This window comes from Salmo salar, chromosome 20 (assembly GCF_965601325.2).
Source record: "Salmo salar chromosome 20, fSalSal1, whole genome shotgun sequence".
Lineage (NCBI taxonomy): Eukaryota > Metazoa > Chordata > Actinopteri > Salmoniformes > Salmonidae > Salmo > Salmo salar.
Window position 1 is genome coordinate 23,005,162 of NC_138310.1, and position 16,941 is coordinate 23,022,102.

A 16,941-nucleotide genomic window follows, 5' to 3' on the forward strand; every position below is an offset into this window, starting at 1 on the left:
AATATGAGGACAATAATCCTTACGAAGAATTTGTAATAGCTTTCAATACCATCGCATTAAAAAAACAAGGCACTTTCCATCATAGCTTAGAATTAAGCGCTTTCTTTCCCTCACAACGTTTCTGGAAACTTTTAGCTAGCACCAGTCCTAGACATCCAAATGTGCCGAACCACTCAACTTTGATTAAATAGCTATAACAATTTTATTTTATTGATATTACAAAATGCCTTTGAAATATGTGTAAATTGTATTGTTTTTCAAATATAATTATGACAATACACATTTGGGACCCTTGAAACCACAATTTATGAAGCACAGCACAAGTGCACAGGCAGGAGTCTTATCAGTATCACATGAGACCAAGAAGCCTAATGGTACAATCAACAGGAAATTCCAAGAGACAAACAAAATACATGACTATTTCAGTGCTGGTAGCACCCTCGATTGTACAAGGTAAATTCAGCACTGTTAAACACTGGATGTGGAAGTCCAAACTGGCCCAGCATACTGTACATTTTCTCAGACCTCAGACTGGTAGTTCCAGACTGCTATCTCCCCATTGTCACTGCAGGAGACAAGGAGCCCAGCCTCCTTGGGGTGCCAGGCGATACAGTTGACATCCTGGCTGTGGGCCTTGGGTACATGGGCAGACAGGGAGAAAACAGGCTGGTCTGGATCAGCTGTCTCATCCTCCTTAAACACACGCACTCCGTCATCACCACATGCAGTCGCCAGGGCACCGGTCAGTGGACACCTGAGCACAACAAATAAGTACTGAGTTGGATCTGTGGCTGCATTTTATTAATATTTTTTATATAAAGAGGATGCTCACCATGCAATATCATACACTGTCCGTCCATGAAACCCTGAAAGGGTGCAAACACATTTCCAAGCCGTGTCTGTGCATTCAGTAAAAAAAAAAAAAAAAAAAAAAATTGTCAGGCGTTAAATGGGCATTTATCATTACCTTCCTTTTCCCTTACATCATCCACACATTCATAGAGCATCTTGCTCACCCTGCCCACCTCCAGGCTGACATTCTTTCCAGATCTTTACAGTACGGTCATCACTGCAGGAGGCCAGTCTCTGGCCACTTGGGTCAAAGGTCAAACCCCAGACAGTGGAGGTGTGACCCTCCAAGGTCGCCCTGCACTCCCAGTCATCATCCTCTTCTTTATAGACACACACATTGTTGTCGTAGCTACACGAGGCCAGGAGCTGTGTAGAGAACATTTAACTTCAGTGGGTAAAAACACACTGAATGCAGAGTACAGAATACTGAAACGATTAGTCCAGAGAAGCCTTGCAATAGTGTTGGGGTATGAAAGGATTATATAATGCTGCTATTTAGTACAAAGAGTGAAACAGTATGAAATAGGCAGTACCTCCTGTGTTGGGTGCCAGACAACATGCTTGACATCCTGTGTATGAGAGTTCACTACGCTCACACACTCATACTCATCCTCCTCATCCACTGAGAAAGACAGAAAGAGACATAGTGGGAGACTGTTCAAAACTACATACAGATACACAACAGCTGAATGTTTATGTGGAACACAAGTAATGTGATAAAAATACAAGGAATTGTATTCCTATGTTAATGCAGCACTAACCTTCCCAGATCCAGACGCTCTTGTCTCTGCTACATGTGGCCAGCTGGTTACCGGATGGGGCCCAGGCCACACATTTCACCTCATTCTCATGTCCTTCCAACACAGTCAAGCACTGAAAGAAACAGAGACAGTGTGATGCTTTCACGGGCCATATCTTACTATCATCATCACAAAGCATTTGGTCAATTGTCCGTGGACGACTCACCTCAAAGTCATCATTCTTCTTCTTCCAGATACAGGTTGTGGCATCAAAGCTGGCTGAGGCCAGGTAGTTTCCACATGGGGACCATGCCACCTTTCTGACAGCTCTCTGGTGTCCATCCTGGAGCACTGTCTTGCATTCCCAAGAGTCACCTACACAGACACAAAGGGGTTCATTTTTCCTGTTTTCCACCGGCACATGCCTCTGATATGGTTAATTTCACACAGTGGATTTGGGATATTTACCTTCCCTTCCCCATATTCGAATGGCCCGGTCACCACCACACGAGGCCAGCAATGTGCCCTTGGGGTTCCATGCAACATACCAACAGCGAGAATCTGGATGCGCGTTGAATTTCTGTAGAAGGGCCAAAGTGTCCTTCATTGCTAACAAGCTTGCTATCTTGCAACTACTGGCAACTGATAAGCACAATGTGCAGCCACAAAACTAGTCGTAGCTATGAATGATACCAACAAAACCGTATCTCCAAGAGGATAATGCAAATATCATACAGACATAAACAATGAAGATAGCTAATATCCACTTAAAATACGATGTTGTTATCCGGTATATGTAAATACATTTACCAACCAAATCCAAAAACGCTCAACCTCAACTTCCTACTTTTTCTTCCTCTTCGTATCTTAGTTACTGCTGGCTGCCAATCTAACGTCCATCTGGCTCATTACCGCCCCCATGAGTACAGGATGAACATTGCCCGTGTTTTCTGGACACCTGGTGTGTAGCTGCACAATAACCCAGTAGATGGCGGTAATGACCACAAAAGTACCTTGGTCTGTGACGAATAACAAGGAAGGAAACAATTTTACAGGAAGCTAGCTAGCGAATTGGCTGCCTTTTGTTTTTGTTTTTAGCGTGAGAGCTAGTATAAATCCCAATGTCCGCGTTTTAGATACATTTATTGGCCAGATTGTAAGTATCATATCATCAGATTGTATTTGTTATGCCAGTTCACTTTACTGTTTTGTTTGAAGTGATTCAATTAGGATTTTATACTTAGCTAGCTAACGTTATACGTTTAAAACGAACTAGATAGCTAACTTTGCTGCTAACAGGCCTAGGTCTAGATCTTAGTTAGTTAGACAGAAAATTATCGGTCTATTTTTTTTTCTGTCATTTATCATATCACACCCAACAGTTGAAACTTATTTATTTTACAAATAATGTAACCAGTTGACCTTCACTATCGGTTTTGGTGAGCTGATTATTTCACAGGCGGAAGGGCGCATTGTCAAAACAAAAGCTGTCCGTCCTTTGAGTGACATAACATAGATATACATCAGGCACTCAGTCCTGGTTGAAGACAAAGCGGGAATTGAATGACAATGTATGCACCACCTGGTGCCACTGTCCCTGGAAGCCGGCGAAGGAGAGGGGGTACTGCACTGCCCAAGCAGCCAGAGCGAAGCCTGGCATCGGCCCTCCCCGGAGCACTCTCCATCACGGCTCTATGTACGGCATTGGCCGAACCAGCTTGGGTCCGAGTTCATGGAGGGACGTGTCCCAGGCAGGAGCTTGGAGTGGCTGATGTCCTGGGATACATTGACCCAAAACTCATGGAGGGTAAGTAATGATATTGTCAACAGTGGCTCGAGCACCGAATGTGAAATCACGTTGGCATGTTTACAAGACCTGTGGTTTGTGTTAACTATCACGAACTTCTCCTAAAGATTACTGCGTGAACTCCCAGACCATCTTACTGATAAGGGTCATTGCTGCCTTCTGCTTCCTGGGCATCCTGTGCAGCCTGACAGCTTTCCTGTTGGATGTCTTTGGGCCCAAGCACCCTGCCCTCAAGATCACCCGCAGATACGCATTTGCACACATTCTCACAGGTATGAATGGGTTTGGGTGATGGAAGGGGGAGGGAATGAGCTTTTCAGCGAAAGAGTGTGAAACAATTGCAAGGCAACAATGGAATCCGAAAAATATTTTCCTGCTTGCTGTTATTTTGTATGGTTTCAGTGCTGCAGTGTGCCACAGTGATCGGGTTCTGCTACTGGGCCTCAGAGCTCATCTTGTCACTACAGCAGCAGCACAAGAAGTACCACGGATCCCTCATCTACGTCACTTTTGCCATCAGCTTTTACCTGGTGGCGGGGGCTGGTGGAGCCTCCATTCTGGCCACAGCTGCCAACCTGCTGCGCCACTACCCCACAGAGGAGGAGGAGCAGGCTCTGGAGCTTCTCTCAGAGATGGAGGAGAGCAGTGAAACATATCCTGCCGATTATGACATTGCCAACCAGTTCCAGCCGCCTCCTGCATACATGCCTTAATGTTGCCAGACGGCCGCTTCTTTCTCTTACATCCATGCTTCTCTATGAGCACCACTTTTGGCCTCGTAACAAACACATATACACATATGTGATCCAATAATTGTACCAAATGGAAATTCTCTGCAAATAGCTTACTCTCCTTTCCTTTATCAACATACTAATGAACACACTTATTTCTTGATTGTGGGTGCTTGAGTGCATGAAAGCTTCCTTTTATGATGGCAGAGATTCAATACTTGAATCTTATTTTCACCACCGAAGCTTTTAGTAATTTGCATGTAAATGGCATTAAGGTCTTGACCCTTACATGTAACGCAAGAGAAAGTGGTAATATATGGGGTGTTAATTCATGCACTACTGTGCGGTTTGGGTCTACACCTGGTTATTGAATGATCAGATATGGGTTGAGACTCAACTTGGTATATGACAGTGTGTGACAGTCATGGCTTGACAAAGGTCAAGTTTTGAACAAAGTTTCGAGTTTCCACAGTGTGGCAGTAGTATTTGGCCCTTGGTTTGAAGCATTAAATACCCACTGAACATCCAAAACTTGGTGACTTGCCTGCCATGTGAATATTATTTGACATTTTATCAGTTAAACCTAATAAAAGGCACCAAGATTACACAGACACTGAATTGTGGACATTTATTTTTCAATTGAAAGGGACCATTATTTATTAACTGCCTGCCCCTGGTGTGGTAAATGTGGTTTTTCTTTTCTTTTTATGTGTATGAAAGGCACTGTTTTGCATTTTATTTAGTCTTGCAGTTGTGAACTTGGAAATTAATAGGTTTTCAATATTCTGTAAGATTGGTTCGACATGGTAGTAAAAAAAAAGTTATTTTACATGATTATGGCTAGTGATTGAGGCACTCATTGCAGTGAGTGAAAGTAATTGATGGAAAACCATGAGAAATGTGAAGTGTCTCATCATATTGCAATGGACGTTATTCAAGATGTTCCTATGTTGAACAACTAGAGGAACATTATTTTCTCATTTTAACAATGGGGAAAAATGGGTAGAACGTCATTGTAGAATCATCAATCCACAATGCATTGGTGATTTCATAAATTAAGTAATTTCATTTAAATATACACAACTGATTGACAACTCTTAATTGTACTTTGTGATTACTTGGCTTGAGTTATGTGACAGTTGTGTGTTGTCTGTGCTTGAGTTCTTCCCCCTTGATCCTCAAGATAGTGAGAATCTGATTGTAATTATTTGGGATGGAATCTTACACACACCCATCTTAACTTATGTTCAGATTCAGCCCTGTACTGCTTACTTTTTGATATAAATGTGGTTAATAATATAGTTTTACCATAGGTGATTTGTTTCTCTATTGTTTATTTTATTTTAGCCTTTCCCCTCATTGTTGCCTTACTTTCATCAGTCTGTAAACATGTATTGTGGACTGTTTATACAAAAGCAGGTCATATTCGAAATAAAAAGAAATTGTCCAATTTTCTTTTAGATAATTGCTTTCAATGTAAGAACTGCAAATGTAGGCTCGTACCTGGCTCCTTGAGGGTACTAAAGGGGGCATGCTTCAGTTCGGTTAGTGCCTAGCCTAGGAGAACCGAACGAGTGTGCTCGCATACTCCCTTAAAAGTCCTTCGCTTAAAAACGAGAAAAATTTGTAATAGTACTGTTTTTCCGTTTTGAGACGCCGTAGCCAGTAATACACTTCCTCAAAATAGTCAGAATTAATCTAAGATTAAAACCCCCTTTTTAAATAATAATTATTAACAACAAATCATTAGAAAAAGTACATGGGGGAACACAAGTGTGAGATATTTGTGTATAAAGAATATACAAAGGACAATTGGGCTAGGGGGTACAATATCACATTACACATGGACCTTAAGGCACATACACACACATTTATAATTCTAACAGTTTTTTTGTTGGTAGAGTATAGTTGTCTTATAGTTCAATTTGTTTTTGGAAGGTAAGAAACTATGGTGTTTTGTTTGTAAATTTACATTTGTGAATATGAAATTTGGCCAAAAGAATAATACAATTAATTACATCAAATTGTTTAAATTTATGTATATCGTAGTTAAAGAATCCAAGCAATCTTCATAAATGTGTTCAATTATACATCTACTGATGTCCTGCCACAGATTCATTACATGAATACAATGCCAAAACAAGATGCAACACCGTTTCTGGGAGGTCATTACAAAAGGTACAATTTGATTTTATGTTTTTCTTAAACATCTTCATATAGTGGTTGGCAGGATAATATTTATGAATAATAAAAATTCAAAAAACGTCCTTAATTTTGTTAATACAGTAAAGTAGGTGTGTGTGGCAACATCCAAACTTTTTTTCAACAGATATGATCAATAAAACCATTCCAATAAGGCATGACATAAGGTATAGATACAACATCCTGCTGAAACAAGGCTTGTATAGCTGTATTGCTGTTAGATGGACCAAAAGAGAAACAAATATTTCCTACTGATGAGTCACTTAGGTATGTTCTGAGGGTCAGGCCTTGACACGGTCCTGAATAATAAAGCAACACCTGAGGGAATGGCATCTAAAACAACTGCACATCTTTAGGTGTTACAGGGATCTTGTAGAGTGATAAGAATTCCTTATAATTAAGTAAAAGACCCTCTGCCGCCGAAAAAAAACCTTACAAAAGTCCAAAACGAACAAAAACGTCACAAAATTGTGTCATAATATGGGCTCCCGAGATCCGCAAAGGTTGTCACTCCCGGTTCTCGTTGCATAAGCAGTTCGAGTCTCCCAAAAATCACTCTATTGCGGCATTGCCTTATCAGTTGTTAGTTAAATATTACATTTTACAATCGAGGTATAGACACGCATTACGCCTCATACCCTAGCGCCGATTGGCATGAGAGAAAGAGTGATCTTGGGTCTCATCAAACAGAGCCTAAACTCCAACATAGAAGAGAGAAGGCACAAACTGTGCTGAAATCCCGTCTGAGAAGAGTGGTGCTGTAGGACACTACATAATAATCACAAATTATGCTTCCCTCAGTTTTGAACCCAGTTCACTGAATGGTGACCTCATGTGTAAAGTCTGAAATAAGTAAAGGTGTAAAGTCCAAGTGAAGGATTCACTCTTTAGTTTTATCTCACTGTTACCAATAAAATGAACATGGGTGCAAACTGTACAGTTCAGGACCCTGTTCAAGACGTTTCAATGTCAAATCATAACGTCACATTCTGGTACATTCAGAATAAAACAATTTATTCAATACAAAAATAAAAACGACAATGACAACAACCAAATGAGCAGATATTGAAAAAACATCCAGTTTGTACAAAACATCAATCTTATTTAAAAAAAAATGCCAATGTACTCCAAATGTACAGATGTACAACTGCTCCTTAAGTATAATACATGCTTCAATTCTTTCCTTTTATGAAATTGTATAAGAAATATCTCTCTTGGTTACTGTAAAACAGTTCCATTATAAAGTACAGTTTTTTTTTATTAAATAACAAATGTCAGGACAATTTTGGATATAAAATGTACAACAATAAATGGAGACTTCTTATTCCAGCAGAATTCAGCTTAATGGAGTATATTCACAGTGTGCTTTTCACATCAATAATGTGAACTTGCATGTAAACATTGTTGCATATCAAAACTCATGTTAATAAATATACAATAATGTTCAATAATGCTTGAAGTACAAAAGGTGATGACATACATTATACACAGTACTTAATCTCAAGCCGTATTGTTATTCTTGAATTCCAATAATTTAATATAGGCTTAGTTTGGGAATAATGTTGAACCATATTTGTGAATGGTGAACTTCCATTTTTTTTGGACAAAGGTAAAGCAAATATGATACACAACCTTTCCCTGTCATGGACAACTTTATAACATCTTTTTCATATGATCAAGGATTAAGATGTTGAGTTGCTATGGTACTAAAATACAAGGTGTAATTGTCCAGGGCTACAGTACATGAAAACATTGACACATAAATTACAGCAATCACTCAACACTTTCCTGTTAGTCTGAAATACTCTGCTGAGAAAACTGAGTATGATTACAAACACAACAATGAGGGAGATTTACCTGTTTAATTGGGAAATGAATAAACAGGTTTTTCTGTTCAGGTAATGGTGAGCTAGTTACCCACTCACTGTAACAATGCAACACAAAGATGAAGGCTCGCTCACTCAAAGCACATGCCATTTAGGTGGCTAATGACAAAATACTATTTGTGTTGAGTACTGTACTAAATCTTCATATTCAGTGTTTTCACATACAGTTCCATACATTGTCATAAACTGACTGATGTTTTCACCAATTTTCATAAAATGGTGGTGGAAGCAAAAAGACTTTGTCCTTGATGTGAAATACTCCTTGGACTTGAAATACAGATCTCAGGCACAAGTTATAGCTTGCCACCATTAGCTGGCCAAGTGGTTATGTACAAGCATGAATCCAGTGACTTTCCAAGATCTTTTTTAAAGAGGGCCAACTGTGTTTGATTGTCCAAGCTTACCAAAAGCCCATAAAACACTTGTTGTTTTGGTTTACATTTGTACTTGCCTCTTTAAAAGGTCCCTGGTCAGTTTCACCAAAACACAAGAAATATAAATATCCAGCATCTGATAACAGGCTCCAATCAGGGCCAAGTATTATTCTGTGTCAATAACGATGGCACAACACAGGTATCAATATCTGTGGCAATTGGTGTGTACGATGTGCGCCATATGATCAAGCATATCCTGTCTTTTTCAGTTGGTTACACTTTTGACAGTGTTCCGTCCACAGAGGATCCGGTTGGATTGTCGAGGATTTGGATTTTGAGGTGTTGCGGTATCATGAAGCTTCAAAAAAGATATCCAGCATACATCCAGGACCACACTACTGTCAGTTCTCTGCATCTGAGAAACTATTTGGTTCCTTTCTTTGACATATCTGAAACACAAAATGTTAAACACCGTTAAACACATTCCCAGGACAAACAATATAAGATTCAGAAAGACAAACATCAAAATACTGTGAGATTAGGATTCCATTAGCTAGTATAAATTGGTGCTTTGCTTAAAAAATACAGTGTTTTAAAATGAACAGAAAAAGTGAACGCACAATTTCACAACAGATGGATGAAAACTAGCAGGGATAGAGGCAGGCAGTGAGAGGTCAAAGAGAAGGTGAGGGGGTAACAGTAGCAGGCAGAGAGGAACGGACCAGGGTGGGCAGGCAGTTAGAGCAGTGCTGAGTTGGAGTCAGAGTCTGTGTCGGGAGGGAGGGAGGCAGGGATCACTGGTGCAGGAGGATCCCTGAGAGCGCCTGTACTCCTGGTACTCCAGGCGGAGTGCGTTGAAGCGCGCCTCACTTAGGGAGCGGGTGTATTGGCAGTGAGGTAGGTTGGAAACTGGTGGACTGACTGAGCGAGGAGGGCCTGAGGGGCAGGATCGATAGGAACAGCATGGAATGGGAAGAATCATGGGTACAACTCACATCACCACAACCACAACAAAAGGCACATGATATGATACATTCAGTGTGGTGAATAATAAAATGCAATTGTCTTACCTTTCCTGTAGAGGTCCTGAAGGCCAGCCACAGAAAGGACTTGATCATGCCTGCCCTGCCCCCTACCCTTCACTACCCCTGCCTGTGGCTTCATGGCCTCCAGGACTTCCAGATCCACACAGACATCAGCAGAATCCCACTCATAACTCTCATCTACTGATGTGTTCCTTCTAATGACAGGCACACAAAACAAGTAGTCAGAGTCAAACATACAGGGGACAATAGCAATAATTTAACAGTAAATCAATGACATTTTGGCAATATCCTCAATTTCTTCAGCTGTGAAGACACCTGTGTGTGATGTTGGACTGGTGCGGTAGTTTCACCTTTTTTTTCTCCACTCACGTAGATCCATCTCAGCTCTGTGTCTCTGTGTCTCACTTTCCTCTGTTGTCTCCGGGGAGCTGAGAAGGATGGGAGTGATAGAGAGGGACTGACGGAGGAGGCCAACGCTACCTCTCCCACTGCTCTGACTGGCATAACTGGCCCTCCCTCCTTCCCTGTTGTCTCTCATCTCTGCCTCAGCCCCTGCCCCCTTCCCTGTCCCTCTCTCTGCCTCTCTATGACTGTCTACATCCCTGGCTGGGAAAGGGCCACCATGGTAGGGTGAAGGCCAGCTATACATCCGGGGCAGGTTGGGCCTCGGTTGGCCCCTCTTGGACTCCATCGGTCTGGGGTAGTCTCCCCTCATGCCTGGTCTGGGTGTGTACTGGTCTGGTCTGGGTAGGTACTGGTCTAGTCTAGGCAGGTACTGGGGTATTGAGGAGTTCATAGAGACATATCTTTGCTCTACAGACCTCAGAGCATCCTGATATGTGATAGGCGACATGGCGGCATCAGGATAAGCACTGGCCTGTCTACATGGATCTGATAAGTCTTGTCTAACAGAGACTGGGGGTTGTCTTGGTGGGTACATGGAGGGGCTGAGGTAGGTATAGGAAGAGCTGGCTAGGGATCTGTCATACCGAGGCCTCTCCAAGGATCTGTCAGCATTCAGAGGCTTCTCCAAGCTTCCTACACTCGGCTGTCTAAACTGGACCCCTTCCCTCCACGAGGGGTCTGGTCTGGAGAAGGAGTATGCAGGGGTGCGTCCTAAACTATACGATTTGACCCGGACGTCTGGGTTTGGGAACTCATCCCAGTAACATTTCTCTGAGACATAAGTCCTTGGTCTTTCAAAATGCTCCCATTTCTGTGACCCTAAGCTGATGGACTTTTTTATGAATGGACGAGGCTGTCCCATGCCTGAAAGTGTTCTGCAGGGGCCAATGCTCAGAGATTTCTTGATGAACGGTGCAGGGTGTTGATAGATCCTAGAGGCTATTTTATTAGTCCTGTTGCCCTGAGAATGAAGTCTTTGGGATTGTTCTGAAGCTGACTCTGGTTTCCCTGCAAAAGTATTAGTGTGTTTAAACACAACTTCTGCCATGCTTTTAGCTGCACTAGCCAACGTCTGGGCTGGACTTAAACCAATTCTCGTTGGTGGTCTCTCTGAGCCTGTGGTCTTTTGACTAATAAGTGGTTGTGACTGCTCATAATAACGATAATTCCCTGTGTATTCTGACCCAGGTGCTAGTTTTTTTGACCTGTCTGGAATCGCAGTGCTGTGGCTTGAATCTCTTGCTTGCACTTGCAGAGAGTATCTATAGTCTGGCTTCTCAGTTGCCTTTGAAATTCCTGCTGGACCAACAAAGTGTCTGTTTTCTAAAAAAGAAACCGTGTTTTGGTTTGAACTTTTCTCTAGCTTCTCCTGCACATGAACATCCCAGTTTTTTGGAACCACGTCTGGCTTACCTTCCAGAGAAGTCTCTGTCTGTGGCTCTATGCTTTTGCAAGCAGTGTCTGTGAGTTCAGATTCATCCCCAGGGTTGTCCACACTCATCTCAATGAAACCCGGGAGGCTCAAATACTCGAGAATTGCACTTGTCTGGAGTGGGGACATTTTGGGTGCCTGGGTTGCCGGCTTATTCTTGAAAGACTCTGATATTCTGGCAGCAGAGAACTGGGACTGATCACTCTCACACGCTTCCAGAAGAGTTAAGGGGGAAATTTGACTGGGGCTGTCATTAAAAAGAGCCCTATCACTCCTTCTGGAGCGTGCCCTGACGCCCTCTCTCTCCTGCTCAGGGTTTGACAGTGAACTCCGAGGGTCATCCCCAATTGGATCACCTCTCACTTTCCCTTTGGCCCCTGCTTTGTGGAGCTCATATGACAAGGTAGAGTAACCAGAGGGAATTTGATTTAATCTCTCCCTATCATCCATTGTCTCTGTTCTCTCAGACAGACTATATGGTGCAGTGCCTGGGTAAGGCTGGTCAGAACTTGTGGCCCTCACTCGCGCTGCTGAAACAGATCTTTCAGCTCTTGGCTCCAGATGCTGTGTACCATAAGCAAAGGACGATCTTGGCTTTAAGGCACCTCCCCCTGGCTGTTTTGTCTCCCTCCAGCCCTCCTCAACCATAGACCTTCTACGATACATGTCCTGCTCTCTTTCTACAGTTCTGTCAGGACTCCTTGACCTGGCTCTGCCTACGTTTCTGTCTGTTCCTTGACTGATTGATGGGCTTTCTGAGGTAGGGGAGAGCTGAGATGGAGAGGTGCATTGAGTGACTGGGTAGCGTGAGCAGTCCACATGTAGTGAGTCCTCCATGGCCAGCCCAGCATGACGTTGGTGAGGATGTTGGGATCTTGGTGTGGTGCTCTCTAAGGGCCTCTGCACTGGGACAAGGCTGCTGATAGAGGTGACTGGGCTGATGTCCCATTGGATGTAGGAGGAAGGGAGCCGGTCCATTGGGCTGCTGGTGTTCCCAAAGTAGCAGGCCCTCCTATAGTCCGACAGCTGATGGGTTTGCCCGGACGCCCGGTGGGCTTTGGGACGTAAGGTAATGTCCTGTGGCTTCCATATAGGATCCTCAGCCCCTGAACTGCCCAGTTCTCTGTTAGGGCTTGTTGCCTTTTCAAGCTGGTTCTCCTCTTTCTCCCACTCCCTTTCCCTCTGGCTGGCAGTATAGTTATCCAGCTCCCTTTCCATCATCTCCCTCTCTTTGGCCAGCTGCAGACACTTTCTGAGGTTATCCTGCTTTTGTTGACTTGTGTCAATCTGTGAGACCAGTGTGCTGGCGTTAGTCAGCTGGCTCTCTCTCTCCATGGGTTGGTAATCTGCTAGGTGATGCCTGTCCATCTCCAGCAGTCTGGCTGTCCTGCCCAGGCTGGGGAAAATGTCCTCTGGATGCCCAGATCGGTATCTTTTCAGGGAGTCACAGACTCTCTTCTCACTCCTATCGGAGTGGAAACTGGCTCTCTCCAGCAGAGCCTCTGAGAAGCCCTGCTCGTCATCAGAGTAGAAGCAGCCGTGACGGGAGAAGTTCCTGGCCATTGCCCTCACTCTGCCCGGGGAGGCAGGGGGCTTGCTGAGTTCTGTAACCTCCACTGTCAGGGGGGAGTCCTTTCTCTCTCCCCTCTCAGAGCTCAGACTGCTGGACTTTGGAGAGTCTCTGAAAGATGTCCGGTTGCTCCCTGTGCCGCTGCCTCCCCTATTGGTTTGGGTTTGTAGGAAGACTGTCTTCATGTTGGAAAGAGTAGATGCCTCTGGCAGGGGTTGGACAATGAAACGTCCATCTGGGCCTCTTAAGATGGACTCCAGAGCAGAGGGTGGGGGGGCCTTACCCCCCAGGTGGCTCTCAAAGAGGGTGTAATGTGGTGGGGGAGTAGAGCTGGACAGGAGTTGCCTGCGCTGGTCCTGGTACTCTCCACGGCTGCCTTTATTGAAGGAGGAACGATCAGCCTGAGAAGACGAGGAGTTGGGGAAGAAAGACAGGGGAGGACAAAACTTGATCTTCAGGACGCTGTCAGGGCTGTCAGAAGGCGAGCGAGCTCTGAGGAAGAGAAGAGACATAAAGGAGGAGAGATGAGTTAAACAGTACAGGTTAATGCATTATTACATTATTGTCTCAAGCTTAGAAGAACCATATGTAAGGATGCATTCAGTGGATACAAATAGTTATGCTTGTTATGAGTAGCAGATCAAATAAATACACATTCATTTGCAATGATTCTCAAAAAAATGCACAAGAATGAAACATGGGTTGGTGAGAAGACAGCCAATGCAATGAGGAAAACATGCTGGTACGGATGGGAACTTACTCTGGAGAAAGACTCTTCTGGAAGGCAGAGGGTTGATCTGAAAAGGCGGGGAAGGGTGAAAAGGTCAAACAATGGCACATGTAAAATAAACAAATAGATGGGATGAAAAGAAACGATGTCAACTGAAATACACTGAGTATACAATTTGTCGGGGCATGGACTCTACAAGGTGTCGAAAGCGTTCCACAGGGATGCTGGCCCATGTTGACTTCAATGCTTCCCACAGTTGTGTCAAGTTGGCTGGATGTCCTTTGGGTGGTGGACCATTCTTGATACACACGGGAAACTGCAGTGTGAAAAACCCAGCAGCATTGCAGTTCTTGACACAAACCAGTGTGCCTGTCACCTACTACCATACCCCGTTCAAAGGCACTTAAATATTTTGTCTTGCCATTTCACCCTCTGAATGCCACACACACAATCCATGTCTCAGTTGTCTCAAAGCTTAACAATCCTTCTTCTTCCTCCCCTTCATCTACACTGATTGAAGTGGATTTAACAAGTGACATCAATAAGGGATCATAGCTTTCACCTGGATTCACCTGGTCAGTCTGTCATTGAAAGAGCAGGTGTCCTTAATATTTGTATACTCAGTGTAGATTAACATGCATAGCATGCAAAGGAACCACCTGACAGTTACAAAGAGTTGCTCCAGTCACCAAGGCTTTGGAACTCCAGCTTAGTAGGCTGTGAAAATACTTTCTTAAAGATAACCTCTAATAAAAAAAAAGCTTGAAATTCTCTGTCTTAGTATCAGAAAAATGGTAGGATACAACAGTCTTTACCATCTCTCCTCTTCCTGCGCCGATGGGCTCTTCTGTGACTCATAACACAGGCTGTCACCAAGGAGAGGATGATTGCCACGAACAGGAAGCACACTCCACCCAACACACCAGCCAATAGGGGCTCAGGGACAAACTCCAGGAAGCCTGTCCGGACAGGGTACATCTCCATCCCTGCAACCATACCAGGCACAGTGTCTGAGTAATGCACTACCAGCAGCATAGACAGCCATGCTTTTGGCTAACAATCGGAAATACCTACACAATACATTTATCAACATAATGACAAGTGTCATGACCATTGATTATTATCAAGCACAATTGATATACCTGCTACATAATATTTAGGACTGTTTAGTCTTGGCTTTATGAACCTAAACAGTGTTTCTATCATGCAGTTGATCACAGCTGGCTGTACAGTGATGATACTAACCTGTGGTGTCCACATTGACAGACTCACTGGGCTCACTCAGTAGTTTGTTACTGCGAGACATCAATCTCAGATCATAACTGCAGTCCTGAGTGGGGAGAAGGACAAGTGTTCAGTAGACACAATTCTGGGCAACGTATCTGAAAACACATTAGTGCTTGGAGGTCATAGCCTTCAGATTACAGTTCATTACACCTCATTTATCAAATAGTCAGTGTCTTCATTCATTCTGCCAAGGTCCAAAATTATCATCGCCTCTCACCCTCAGTAATCCTTGCACCAGTAGTTCACTCTGGTTGGTCTTCACAGCACTGTTGAGAATGACCCATTGGCCTCTGTCCCTCCGAGCCTGGAGGACATACCCAGTAAGTAGTGTGGCCTGAGACTCAGGAGGATACCACTGCAGGACAATCCCCAGCGCTGTCCGATTGGCTGACAGGAACAAGGGAGGGTTGAGAGTTGGTAGACTGGTCACCACTGTCGGTGGATATGTTGGCAGGGCTGTGGAGGTGAGACAGGATAAGATCAGACTTGTACATACAGTAAAAATGTAGATCAATGTCCAATACAGACAAATTAAAGAGTACTTTGTCAGTTAAAATTTGTACAGACCCTGCGTCCTGACAGAGGTAATTTCACTGAAGGGTCCGGAGCCCAGTTTGTTCTGAGAAAGGACACTGAACTGGTAGCTGGTGCCAGCCAGCAGCCCTGTCACCAACAGGTGGGACTTGGAAGTGGGCACGGAGATAGATCCCCACTCATGTTTCCCTCTGGAAGTCTGCTTTACCCTGGGGGTAAGAGGGAGGAACAGAGAGATTCAACCACCATGTTCCAGAGAGCAGCTTTGAGTTGAGTCTCATTCTGATAAACATTGAGATGAGTTACTAACCAGACAGTGAACTTCTGGGTGTAACCTCCATCAAAGCCAGGTTCCCAGGACACATTGGCCTGGTTCATCCCAGTACTGACTGATACAGATGAGGCAGCATGAGGGCTGGTGCCTGGGAGGAAGATGAGGAGAACAATGAGAATACACCAGCGGAATTGTACACACTAGTGTCTACGTCAATAGTATAGCATGTCTTGTACCATGTTGCTCCATGCAGTGGGTACTCACCCAGCACCAAAACCACAGTGGCAGTGCCGACAGTGGCCACACGGTTGGTGGCGAGGCACTCCCAGCCCCCCTGATGATCTTTGCTGAGAGGCTTCAAGAGGAGGGAGCCATTGGACAGAACAGTGTACGGGGAGCGAGGAATTGGACCAACCTACAAATGAAAGGGACAACATGTAGAGATTAGCGTAAGTAGAGAGAGAGAGAGGGCTATGATGTCTCGGGTTCCTTCAGCAATGTCTATCAGGGACACCTCACCTTGCTCCAGGTGATATTAGGAGAGGGGTCTCCATCAGCTTCACAGGGGATGACCAGCTCCCCGCCCACCTCCTGCAGGTACTCAGCACGAGGGGACACCGAGAATGAGGGTGGGTCCTGCAGTGGGAGAGAGTTTTAAGTCCATATACTCTCAGAAAAATGTTCCCTGGGGTACAAAAATATCAAAATACGCATAACCTTCAGAGGTACATACACAGAGTATACCAAACATTAGGAACACATTCCTAATATTGAGTTGCCCCCCCTGCCCTCATAACAGCCTCAATTTGCCAGTTCATGGACTCTACAAGGTGTCGAAAGCGTTCCACAGGGATGCTGGCCCATGTTGACTCTAATGCTTCCCACAGTTGTGTCAAGTTGGCTGGATGTGCTTTTGGTGGTGGACCATTCTTAATATACACGGGAAACTGTTGAGAGTGAAAAAGCCAGCAGTGCTGCAGTTCTTGACACAAACCGGTGCGCCTGGAACCTACTACCATACCCCGTTCAAAGTCACTAAATCTGATGCAGCACTCCACACTTCACACCAGC

At 44.1% G+C, this 16,941-nt stretch overlaps 3 protein-coding genes across 5 annotated transcripts in view; 1 reads left to right on the top strand and 2 right to left on the bottom strand.

Moving 5' to 3' along the window:
* Positions 1-282: 282 nt before the first annotated feature.
* LOC106579887 (putative cytosolic iron-sulfur protein assembly protein ciao1-A) lies at positions 283-2,476 on the bottom strand. 2 transcript variants are annotated; one of them, XM_014160220.2, is made up of 7 exons: positions 2,061-2,476; positions 1,819-1,967; positions 1,614-1,725; positions 1,386-1,474; positions 1,026-1,218; positions 833-899; positions 283-754 (listed from the first exon to the last, which is right to left on the bottom strand). In XM_014160220.2, exons 1-7 carry the CDS (start codon positions 2,197-2,199, stop codon positions 520-522), a joined length of 984 nt encoding a protein of 327 aa, XP_014015695.1. In that variant the 5' UTR covers positions 2,200-2,476; the 3' UTR covers positions 283-519. The 2 variants fall into 2 exon arrangements, with proteins under 2 accessions (XP_014015695.1, XP_014015694.1); XM_014160219.2 differs by having other exon boundaries at positions 1,017-1,218.
* Positions 2,477-2,634: 158 nt separating this feature from the next.
* Positions 2,635-5,580, top strand: LOC106579884 (transmembrane protein 127). The gene is made up of 3 exons (XM_014160215.3): positions 2,635-3,399; positions 3,507-3,671; positions 3,802-5,580. The coding sequence occupies exons 1-3, from the start codon at positions 3,156-3,158 to the stop codon at positions 4,110-4,112; spliced, it is 720 nt and encodes a 239-aa protein (XP_014015690.1). The 5' UTR covers positions 2,635-3,155; the 3' UTR covers positions 4,113-5,580.
* A 1,745-nt stretch (positions 5,581-7,325) lies between these two features.
* LOC106579883 (uncharacterized) overlaps positions 7,326-16,941 on the bottom strand; it is a 39,325-nt gene continuing 29,709 nt past the window's right edge. The window contains exons 11-22 of one of the 2 annotated variants that reach the window (XM_014160213.3): positions 16,390-16,506; positions 16,135-16,285; positions 15,907-16,018; positions 15,630-15,805; positions 15,280-15,518; positions 15,021-15,105; positions 14,591-14,761; positions 13,806-13,842; positions 9,989-13,537; positions 9,663-9,832; positions 9,315-9,528; positions 7,326-9,041 (exon numbers count right to left, since the gene is read on the bottom strand). In XM_014160213.3, the coding sequence (XP_014015688.3) occupies positions 9,353-9,528; positions 9,663-9,832; positions 9,989-13,537; positions 13,806-13,842; positions 14,591-14,761; positions 15,021-15,105; positions 15,280-15,518; positions 15,630-15,805; positions 15,907-16,018; positions 16,135-16,285; positions 16,390-16,506 (4,983 nt within the window). In that variant the 3' untranslated portion in view covers positions 7,326-9,041; positions 9,315-9,352. The remainder of the gene's footprint in view (positions 9,042-9,314; positions 9,529-9,662; positions 9,833-9,988; positions 13,538-13,805; positions 13,843-14,590; positions 14,762-15,020; positions 15,106-15,279; positions 15,519-15,629; positions 15,806-15,906; positions 16,019-16,134; positions 16,286-16,389; positions 16,507-16,941) is intronic. The other variant, XM_082966290.1, reaches the window with a different exon arrangement.

Coding starts and splice junctions, on each gene's coding strand:
- LOC106579887 (XM_014160219.2), bottom strand. CDS start 2,199: ATGAAGGACACTTTGGCCCTTCTACAGAAATTCAACGCGCATCCAGAT. Junction 1,475..1,613: donor GAGCGTCTGGATCTGGGAAG/GTTAGTGCTGCA, acceptor TGTCTTTCTCAG/TGGATGAGGAGGATGAGTAT. Junction 900..1,016: donor TCAGCCTGGAGGTGGGCAGG/GTGAGCAAGATG, acceptor CTGAATGCACAG/ACACGGCTTGGAAATGTGTT.
- LOC106579884 (XM_014160215.3), top strand. CDS start 3,156: ATGACAATGTATGCACCACCTGGTGCCACTGTCCCTGGAAGCCGGCGA. Junction 3,400..3,506: donor TGACCCAAAACTCATGGAGG/GTAAGTAATGAT, acceptor CTTCTCCTAAAG/ATTACTGCGTGAACTCCCAG. Junction 3,672..3,801: donor ATTTGCACACATTCTCACAG/GTATGAATGGGT, acceptor GTATGGTTTCAG/TGCTGCAGTGTGCCACAGTG.